General features: G+C 40.5%; 1 protein-coding gene across 1 annotated transcript in view; it reads right to left on the bottom strand.

The window, feature by feature from the left end:
* Window positions 1–612: 612 nt before the first annotated feature.
* Window positions 613–11,287, bottom strand: part of LOC104078432 (anoctamin-1-like) — a 45,836-nt gene continuing 35,161 nt past the window's right edge. The window contains 9 exon segments of the mRNA XM_009580076.1: window positions 613–1,136; window positions 2,142–2,247; window positions 3,986–4,170; window positions 5,844–5,896; window positions 8,149–8,301; window positions 9,769–9,914; window positions 10,362–10,462; window positions 10,572–10,629; window positions 11,268–11,287. The exon segment at window positions 11,268–11,287 is cut by the window's right edge and continues 28 nt beyond it. Of these exon segments, the coding sequence (XP_009578371.1) occupies window positions 876–1,136; window positions 2,142–2,247; window positions 3,986–4,170; window positions 5,844–5,896; window positions 8,149–8,301; window positions 9,769–9,914; window positions 10,362–10,462; window positions 10,572–10,629; window positions 11,268–11,287 (1,083 nt within the window). The 3' untranslated portion in view covers window positions 613–875.

Below are 11,287 nucleotides of genomic sequence, written 5' to 3'. Positions count from 1 at the left end.
ATTTAACAAAATGCTCTGCGATCATCTCCCTGCTGGGAGGATCTCCGCAATTGTGCTGCTGCTGCCTGGCCATGAGCGAGGAGCCGCCGGGGAACTGCTCAAGCACGGCTGATGCAGCCTGGGGCACTGAGGTAGCTTCATCCACATCAGTCGTTCATTGGTAAAAAAAGAACTTTTCCAGATTCACTTTTCTGATGTTTCTGAAGAGAGCAGTGCCCCGGTGAAGGTCTCGGGTACGCAGCAGATTGCCACAAGTGCCCCACGCACTGTTTGACTCTAAAGCTCTCTGCTTGTTTTAGACCTGCAGGTTCAAAGACAGATGTCTGCCAGAAGAGCTAACCCTTATCTTGGAAAGCAAGTCAGTCTGGTAGGCTTGACGTGGTTTCTCTCCTGCCAAAAGGAATACTAGGGCACACTCTAAAGCTGATTTTGCATATACTTTATGGAGTTACCCCACGGACCTTCAAGCCTGGGGTTCCAAAAATATTTTAAATTAGTAGTAGTAGTATTACTTAAAATTTACCTTTATTTAGTTAGTTAATTAATAGGCTAAGGTCAAATTCTCAGAGAATATCTCTATCAAGACGTACTAAGTACCTGCATTTATTAATGCACACCAGCGTCAATAGTGTTATCTATCAATGAAATATAAAAATTCCCTGCCTTACTGCTTGTGCAAAAGAAAAAACAACATTATTATCAGAAATAGAATGTGGTCCTCCATATTTGTAAGAAGAGCATTTCTCACAAAGATGGGAGCAAAATGGCAGCACATCCTTCAACATGCACCAGGTTGTCCATTAATCGAGTCCTGCCCTTTATTTGATGGCTTGTGTATCAGTGGAATGCCCCGATATACTCAACTCCCTCCTCTTCTATACGTCAAGAGGATACGAATGGCAGGAGGACAAGCTCCCACTGTGGCTCCTGGAGAGTCTGGGGCTGTGATTGTTACAGTTTTCACCTTTTTTCTTGTCCTTGTCTTTCCAGGTTTCTAGCATTTGCAGCTTCCCTTGCTCTTCTCTCATGAAGACCTCCACCATGAGAACTTTCTCTTTATGAATCTGCTGACTAATGTCCTTGGGAATGTCTGGGATAATCCAGTCAACAAAGTCACTCATAAACATGACCAAGTTCTGAAAATGAAATTGTGAGAAAATGTCAGCAAGGTCAAATGAAAGGATGACTGTAGGGGAAGGGGCCATTTTTGGTGTACTTAGGAAGGAAGTGTGAAGAAAGGACAATATTTGAGTTGGGCTCAACTGCACGTCGCAAGGCTGATACTGAGCCAAACTTACCTCATTGTTCATGCTAGAAGCAGAGAAAAAAGGCAGGCACAGATCTCTATGATTTATGTACAAATACCGTCACAGCCACTTAGAAATCCAAAGGAAATACTGTCATTGATAAATGGCTTATGAGGTTTACATCCGAAAGGCAGAAGCAAATAGCAAGAGGTAAAATGATGAAAGTTGTACATTCCAATGAAATGTTTCTGATTTAAAAACCTTAATTCAATGAAAGGGAGATCTTTCACAAAAAGATACATATTTTGTCAAAAAAAAAAAAAGTAAAAAAAGTTTTGAAACAAGTTGTTTAGATAAGGCAGACTTAAAACACTTGTGTCACAATACCCGGCATCACTGTTGTGATCGAATAATGGAATAATGTCATTGAAAGAAAAATTACAAGATTTTGCCTTATTGGTCAGATGCGAGATAAACTAACTGGGAAATTTTGGAAATTTCATTTCTTGGCTAGGTCTAGAAATGAGTTTGGATGAAATTTGTGCTGCTTCAGTGAATTTGTTGATGTCCTACTGGAGAAATTGGTGGGACCTAATTAGTATCAGCTTTGTGCTTTACTGCTCACTAAGGTCATTAAGTTGCTTCTGCATCAAACCAGTTCAGGGAATCCAGGATGAATATTTCCACTGGGGATACACCCGGGCCTGGGTGGGTGGGAAGAAAGGGGTGCATGAGGACGGGCGAATTTCTTTGCTTTTCCATGAAACAGTTGAGAAAGAAGGTATTTTCTTTGGCCTAACAACTTATTTCCAAAGGTGGCTTGCTTTATGTAGCTGAAGAAATACAATAACTCTTTTTCTTTCTTATATAAAAAGTGCCTGCAGGATAACCTACCTGGAAGACTATCACAAATGCTAATCTTGCTGCTAGGACAGCCCAGAAATCCTTCGAAATGTCATACTTGTTTTCGGACCAGGGGGGTTCTCGATAATCTTTGTATCTGCAAAATAAGACTCAGTACATCAGTGATGTCATTCAGAAATTTTAGCACCATGAGGAATTAATACCCAACAGTCAAACAGTAAATCGAACCATCTAAAAGCAAGTCCACTATTATAGCATGACCTTGTATTAACCTCTCAGAAACAAGACACAGCTGAAAGCCTCCCACAGCCTTCAAGTTTTATGCAAAATTAAAGGTCTTCAATCTTAATACCCTCTGATTAGTACAAATAATATCAATTCTGCATAAAGATGGACTAAACTACACAGTTCAGATGTTTTTTTAACCAATCTTAAAATAAATTACCATGTATTTTTCAGACTAATTTTAAAGACAAAAATACTGATCTCAGATCCATAGAGTGTGTTATGCTATGTGCTGTTCTCCTTGTTTGTGATTAGCAAAAGGTCGCAGCAAAATTTTGCCGTATAGAGAGAAGATGAGAATCAACAACAACTTGTTAGAAATTGGACCAAGAAAATACATTAAATTTAAAACCACAGCATCCTGTCAATATTTTAAATCCCTGGATATGGAAGAAATGATGGGATGGGAAGAAGAAAGAGGCTGTGACTCGAAAGCAAATGAACTCGGCATTTTTGTATTGGACCATGACACTTAACACTTCCGTTCCATAAGTTCTGTGCTAAAAACATGTTTGCCAACCTCATTAATCCTGTGCCCAAAGATCATCAGAAGGAAACCAGGAGAAAGTAAAAGCAAGCAAAGCTAATACATATTCAATTTTGCTTGTTTTTTTTCTTTCATCTCAGAGTGATTTTTCTGTTTAGCAGTCATTTCAGCAGATTAACTTGCACTATTCAAATTTATAAAGAATATAAATGAAAAAATAATATGATTATAAAGGTGGGTTTTTTTCCTGGTCAGTTTGTGTAATTTTTTAGTGTATGTATACCAAAGTCATCTTTCTTTTTTTTTTCCCCTGGAACGTCTCTTCCCTCCTCGTTCTCTTCCTCTTCTTACCCCATTGTCCCCCTTCCAGTTTTGCTGGTCTAAGTGCTTTCACTGTTACATTTGGCGTTGGTCCCCAATTCTAAGTGTTAAAACATTTGTTTTGAAGATGATGCGTGTCTATGGAAGCCTAGGCAAAGCATGCATTTCAGCAGCACTGACCTAGATTGCTTCATAAGCTGAAATATGCAACAATAATTTTCCTTTAAAAATGAAAAGAATATGTAGAAATTGTTACAGGAGTGCAGCTTTCCTGTACGATGACACTTTAAGTAGGTCTTAAGTTCCAGTGCGGATAAGGATGCTATTACTTTCATCAGGAATTGCTATAGAAACTGGATAAAAAAGAGAGGTGTACTGTGAAGTCACGGTCGTTATATCAATAGCATGTGACACAACAATAGGACATCAGAGTAACATCATTTTGTTCCCTTAAAGCATCATTGTGCTGTTTATCATTATTTATCTCCTTTCCTGAAAAAGGGAATACATAATAATAAAAATCTTTGCACGGACAAACACTCAATTTAACAACGCTAATCTCTATTTCCCAAAATAACCAGTACTTCATATGCAGGTTTTGTGGTTGCTTAATATGTAAGCCAAGACATTCAAGGCAATGGATCCATCTGATATAAAAGGCCACCAAGGTGCTAAAAAGGTATTGAAAATACAAGGGACCTGCCCCAGGAATGTAAAAGTTTGTCCCGTTCTCAGTGAGCTGGTGAAAACACTTAAAATTAGTTATCATTCAAGGGAGTACCTGCATATCTGAACCTCGTAGCCAAGATCCATGGGGTCGTTTGGAGCTGTTCCTGCTTGAAAATCGCTGACATTAAAAGAGGATAGTGTATGGTTCACGAAGCCATGCATGGTGCCATTCTCACTGTACATATACAGGTACACGAGGCGTGGAATGAAGTCGGATGTGAATGAGATCACAAATGCCTAAGCCATAAGAGTAAAGAGTGAGCGCAATATTCAGGCAGTGGTTAAGTTAATAATATACTCGACTACGTCTTGCCCAAACAACTCGCGCGACTCGGACTGCTTCAGAAAACAAGGGGGGAGACTGCAGCCCACGGGGCCCTAAAAATGGAGTATTCACTGCTGCAACAAGGTAGTATCTACCCCTTACTCTTCCCAGTTGCAGAATATTAGATGGAGTAAGTAGTTCCATGCTGACTGAGATTTCTACATGGATAACAACTTGAACTCCCCAGAGAATGAAGCAGCCGTACCCCCCAGCACCAGAGGAAAGCAAAACACAGCGCTGTTTCCCCGTCCCCCAGTCACAGCTTGTCCCTGATGCATTGTGTAAGGTCCAACTGATGGATTTCCAAGTACTTTTCTGTTCTGCAAACAACTGACAGTAAATTGACCCTTTAAATTCTCACTGCATTGCAAAAGGCCATTAATTGTATGTGTTTTTTAACTCCATCTAGATAAAAGGATGAGCAGACTGAGCCCAGATTTATTTTTATGGTCACAAAAATTGCATTTTATTTGGTTATTTAAAAAGGTTTTCTAAAAACGTCATACAGAAAATGCAAGACAGCCAATTCGGCTGAGTTCTTCATAACTTTAGCCTTTATCATTATTATGAAACATTCTCGCTGGCATAAATCTCATGTACGTGTGGAACAAACACAGTACAAAATGTTTTACTTATTTTATGATAAAGAGGGGTAGTACATAATCAAAGAGGGAGAAATAACACTGGATAATGACGAAGAGAGACTACACGAAAGAAAAGAGAAAAAAATAGAGAAATTATTTCCAAAGGAAAAGAGGAGAAATGGTAAAGACAAATTAAGGCATACCAAATAACCAAAAGAATGGTTTGGCCATAGCCCAACAGCCACCTGTGGGCAAAACGAAGGGATTTCCAGTCTGGCTAGTGGCGAAAAAACTGAGAGGGCCCATGGACATGTGGCCGAAAGCCCTACACGGCCCCTGTTTTGCTGCATTGCAAACATGCTTTCAGCTTGCCATTCAGCTTTTTTTTTTTTCCATTTTTCCCCAGGTGGGGTGCAATGAAGATGATCATTGTGGATGTCTATTCATATAGAATATTAGATAAGTACATAAATGAATATATTAAGGCGTGCTAACATTTTCTAAGGGCTGGGATGTTCACTGTTGAAGTAAATAAAAATATTTTCATGGATTTTCAGAGCTATCTGAGTGAGAGCAATGGAGTTCGAGGCCAGATTTTCAATGGAGGGACACTGCACTCTGATGAGCTGAACTAATTCAAATCCAGTTAACTACTGGACCCTAAACAGGTTTTAGCATTGAAATTAAAAGTACAGCATCTCAGTGATGGTATTTCAAAAGAGCTAAAGTAAGCAGCTGTGGTCTTATTTCTTTGAAAGGCAAAACTTTTTAATGAAAACATTCTGGAAAAAAGCTGCGAGACTATTTACTATTTTATATTATTGCCACTACTATCACAACTTTAAAATAAACACTGCATCCGATTCTCTAATATTTCAGAAAATTTCTAAATCATATACTTTCACTTGATTTTAAGGGATTTATGCTGAAATAAAACTAATGGAGCAGAATGGAAAAGCCAGCCTATTGAATTAAAATTTTATTCATGCTGAATTACTTACATTTATGATGACAGCAAGCTTTCCAATACCTCTGAGGATATTATACCAGATTCCTAAGCAACGAGACAAATATGTAAATGCTGTTGCAGTCATTAAAATTAGATAAATTACATTTTTAGTTAACAGTGTTAGGAGCACTCATGACTGTGCCGAACTAGAGTTATATTTTAAATAAAAAAACCCCAAATTATAAGAGATTAATTTAATGACCTGTAGGCAAAGGGAGCCCAACTCTGTCTTCCAAAGCTGTGTTTAGGCACCTATTTTTTTGAGGTTTTAAGCTAAAAGCTTCTTTGAGGAAGAGGAAGGCAAGTTAATGCCGGCATAGGTAGAAAAGAAAAACATCATGAAATGTCATTCAAACTTCTCAAATGCTTGAGGAGAATAAGAAAGCTACAGATAGGGAGCTGGAACCTCCACACATACGGTGCAGAACCTACTAGTCTACCAGTTTTAAGAATCTGAATCTGTTTCTATACCTTCTCATCGCTATTGATCCTACCTCAGTTTCAAGAAAGCAAAGCTCCAGTGGGGCCACTCGATGGGTTTTTTCCATTTGCATCTGGAAACCATATAGATACGGGTTTCCGCAGCATGGGCTCTGTGCATCCAACGCGTAATACCAACCAACCCCATATTAACTCAGGTTTAACCCCTCTGGATTTAGTCTGAGGATGATGCATGAAGTCCCACAGCTCTGCCCCTTCCCCATCTCCAGATCCCATTCCTCATGGAAGGGCTTCTCTGAAGTCTACATAAAGTGCTGGTTTAGCATATGTGGTCGTGCACCCTCGTGCCTGGCCTCTCTAACCGTCTCCTGGTCATTAGTGACAGCCTGAAAATGTCTCCTTAGTCGAAGTACTCAAACTGCAAGATTCAGTCGTGATAGAAAAATCCAGGGCTGCTACCAGATCCGTGTGGTTACAGCCCTGATGAGCCACTCTCCTATTCCGGGTCTGAAGAGGAAGGAAGATGTAGGAGGCTTTACACAGGGCGACATCCCTGGAAGACTCCTCCAGCCTGGCCGAATCCTTTGCTTGATAACTAACTCATCCTTCATATAGCTTTGGAATTCTGGCACAGCATACACAAGCCAGCCTGCACAGAGTACAGAACTGAACTTCAGGAAAAGATATTGTAGTATCAGTGGAAGCAGAGATGGACCTCTGTTTGCTGCCAGTGGTTACCCACTGCCTTTAGCAGGTGGGACCTTCTCCCTTTCCTGATTCTGCTGACGCCTGCCCTAAAAACTTGTCTGGTTTGTCTGCGGCCATCTCACAGTCTCTGACTTCGGGATATCTCTGAAAGAAGTGCGGTTCTTTCACCCACAAGAGTGGGATTGAATTGCAATAAATTGCAATTAACACCCTCTCAAAAACAACAAAAAAACCCACTCAAAAAACCCACCCCAACCAAAAAACCAACAACACCCCCCCTAACATCTCCACCAGCAACCTTAGCCCGCAGCATCAAATGAGCCAGCCACAAAACACCCCGAAAGCAATGTCGTGGTAAGGGCAGTAGCATGACAAAACATGATGTGTTCTTCAACTCTAGGGTGATCCTAGGGCACAAGGATGAGCCCAAGGAAAAACTCTGCTTGCACAATACCAGAATGAACACTGGGTTTGGTAACAGATCATAAACTTCTCTGCTCTTGCTGACTGGCTCTGTAATACGAACAATTATTTTAATGACCTTTTTACTCGTAAGTAACCAACATTTGGGAGAAATAGCTTCCTCATTACATACACCCGTAGCTGTTAGCCCTCCGCGGTAAGGGGAGGACTGGTCTGTTGTCACCGTACAACTGCAGAGCCCAGTTCCAGCTAGATTCACTGCAACTTTCAAGCTTCACCCTTCCGATGTTCATGCTGAGTAGGGACGAAGGGATACATTTACCCGCAGACTTTTGAATGTCCTCTCATTCCCAAGTGTATTTCTCCAGCCCAGTCCAGAGTTATTAAATGCAGAAAGTTTTGCTTCTGCAAGAAAACTGCATTGCCAGGAAGAACTGTTGATGTGCAGAACCTATGCAAGATATTTCGCTATGCTATTGATCATTTTGATTTGAAAAGTGATATTGTTTACTTAATAAAATATTAATCTGAATTTAAAGCTCTGGTCATTCTATTTTAAAAGTAAAGCCTCGATAAGTTATGACAGTTCACAGTTAAGCCACAGTCTAATGTTTTGAATTTTCCTATAAATGTCTTCCTGTTAATGAAACTAACTCAGCATAATAATATCCTGCCATCAATCCAGGAATAAACAAACAGGGATAACAATAGCAATGTGCACTTACCTATGTCCTTTGCTCTGACTGCTACCGGTCTCCTCAGCTCAGTAACAAATTTTTTTGCATCTAGACGGATTTCAATGATGTTGTTCAACAAAGCAAACAAAGGCGCCAGCGGGAAGGATGCAACAAACAAAGTTACAAATCCAAACTGAATAACTGAAAGGAGAAAACAACCATTTCAATGGCTCTGGTCAGCATTTATGGAATGCACGCACCATCTCGTCAGTGCCATCCCCCCAAATTCTAACAAGGTGACACTTGCTGGGAGACTAAACCACATTTTCTGTGTCAGGCATGGTTTGCCTGATCACTGCTCCATTTGGGCATTGGAGGCCAGTGGCCCCTCTTGCAAAAGCCGAGGCTGCTGAGGCAAGGCAAAGTAGCCAGAAGGATGGGGAAGCTCCTAAAACAATTTTGCCGTGGGCGAGGCTGGCACAGGAGTGATCTGAAGGAGTGGGATTACGGCAATGACCGTGTTAGCTCTACATAAACTTGCCATGCTCCACCCGGCAGGTTTTTAGCCCTCACTAATCCCACTGGAAGCCTTCTCTTCTGAAGCATAGAAACATGAGCTTTGAAAAGGACAGGACTGGTTCTCCGCCTTTACTGGGAATAACTTGCTTCCTGCAACCTGGGGTCATATTTGCTTTTGTTTGATGAGAACATCACATCGATGTCATACCCATCCTGGTACTGTTAGAGCCCCATCTTTCTCTTCCTATGTTATTTCCAAATGCTGATCTCAGTAACTGCATCTTTTCTTATTTTTAGGAACCAACAGCATGACCTCGTAGTTTGTACCATTAAATTTCAATCTGTTTCAACTACTCTGAACATCAAGGTCATCAGATACTCTAATTTGCTTTCGCATTTGCCGTGCACGCCAATTTTGGGTATTCGTATACTTAATTTTCTTCTACCACTAGTCATTCCCTAAAATACTAAAGCTGCTCTTTTAAGACGGATCTGTCTTAGGAATGTCTGATATTGTAGCAAACAGCATTATGTCAAACAGTTCTCAGCCTTTCCAAGATTGAAAGTAGGAAAAGAAATGTAGCTGTGCAACTACAGCAATCTAGAGCTGATATCCAGTGCTTAATTTCCATATCACTCACTCAACGTTACTTGAAAAAAAAATTGTATGTGATCTGTCAAGTACAACCTGGTCTACAGGCACGTACGTCTCTCAGAAGATTTAGTCCAGATTTCAGAAAACAGAAACAATCTGGTGTGAGAATACGCAGTGGGAATTGTCAAATCTGAATTAGGTAACTTATTTCCAATGTAGGGTGCAACTGATGATAAAATGTGCCTCACAATCTCAAGTTTATGCCATTTAACCATGTCCATTTGAAACTTGACAGTGACGTGTCACATAGCTTGAAAGAAAATATCTAAAATACAGTGCTAAAGTAAGGCTCGTGAACAGCAGAGAGCACAGTTCATCCCTGAAGCAGCCTGTGGTTGGCTGAAACACGCTGCAGTCTGAGACTGTACACTTTAATAATGAAGTGATGCCTCATAGCCACTGTCCACCGAATCTACAGTTCAAAAACCTCAGCTCTCCATCCCAATTAGTCAGAATAATTATGGTTTAAAATGCCTTCTTTCCACCTCACTCACTCATTTCCATATATTCAGGGGTAAGCCCAGCAAAAGGCTCCAGGTTATAGTCCACTTCATAACGCTGCTTTTTTTTCATGTGCTCTTCATGGTCTAAAGAACGCCGACGCTTTAATTTCATGTATCGTATAAATTTCTTCATTTTTCTGGGGGAAATGAAAATGATTCAATTAGCGTGCCATTCTGGTCACAGTGCCCATTTTTCAGTTATTTCACACGAACAGAAACAATAAGCTCCATACCTATTTTCATAAAAACTGTGCAAGAGCCAGAATATGCTAAAAGTATCAGGGATCAGCATATACAGGTACTGAAACACGGTTATTATTGAATCACACGTTCAGTATTACACCTCCTGCTAACCAGCAGGAAAGCAATAGATAGCCTAACACTTTTCAAAGACATCTGCATTGCTGGATGCAGTTGCAGCGAGGATGCAGATATTTGCAATACAGCAGACACAGGCTTACTGCAAAAATCTTGCAGGTAGCCTACGAGCCACGTTCACATCAAGGGGCAGTGGATACACAGTGTATTGCACGCACCATAAAAAACACGTGTTTAAAAAAAACCAAACAAAAGTCACTACTTACGGGATGCCAATCTCAAATAAATTGTTCTGAATCAGCTGCTTGCCCAACATGATAATACTGAGCTGGATACACAACTCCATTAGGCAGCCGCCTGGAGCACACTAGGGTGGACAGAGGAAACGCCAGTCAGAACATCTGCTGCATCCCTGTGGCAGGGGAAGATGGTGCTCCCACCCGACGTGATCACAGACGGGGTGAAAATGCAATTACCTCTTCCATTCGGAAAGAATGGAAAATGTAGACGTAGTCTCCTGGACGTCCAACAAATCTAGGGCACAATGGTTAGAATGATAAACTTCATATGTATTTTATACTTTTAAAATTCGATTCCCAAAGTCATTTATGTCAAACTCTATGCTTTTGAGTGGAACCACCTAATGTTTAGTCCTGAAAAAGTGAATGAGAATAATTATCTTTGGTTTTGTTTGAAAGAGTAAGTCCTGTTTACTGAGTAAACAGCTCCATAAAACTGCAAGTTGTGTGTCCTACAATATTATAGGCACGTCTTGGCAGAAATCCTCTAAGGTAACCCTCATTCCTGTTGCATTAGCTGGAATGTGCCACGCGGAGTATTTATTTTAGCCTTGTGCCTTCATGCTGGTTGCAAGAAGAGAGATGATACTTGCTGTGATATGAAGTTAAGAGTGGTAAATAGACAACGGTAAATAGCCTGATGGGTGATTGTATCTGAATGTACAAAGTTATTTTAACAAAATGGCTTTAACAAATTTGAAATGGCAGAGTAGCAGGTCCCTGCTTTATCCCATGGGGCTGCAGAGTTTTTGGGTCAATATTGAAGAGTTTTTAAACTAGATTTACTTTGTCATCCAGCTATGGTCTTAGCTCAGCTACAGCTGTCTCATAGGCAACAAGCTGAAACCCTGAACAGCCTTTTGCATTACTCACCGGCCTTTGAAGAAAGCGAC

This window comes from Fulmarus glacialis, unplaced genomic scaffold (assembly GCF_000690835.1).
Source record: "Fulmarus glacialis isolate BGI_N327 unplaced genomic scaffold, ASM69083v1 scaffold5116, whole genome shotgun sequence".
Taxonomy (NCBI): Eukaryota; Metazoa; Chordata; class Aves; order Procellariiformes; family Procellariidae; genus Fulmarus; species Fulmarus glacialis.
Note: the sequence above shows the minus strand (reverse complement) of the source record. Positions and strands in the feature narration are given on the sequence as shown.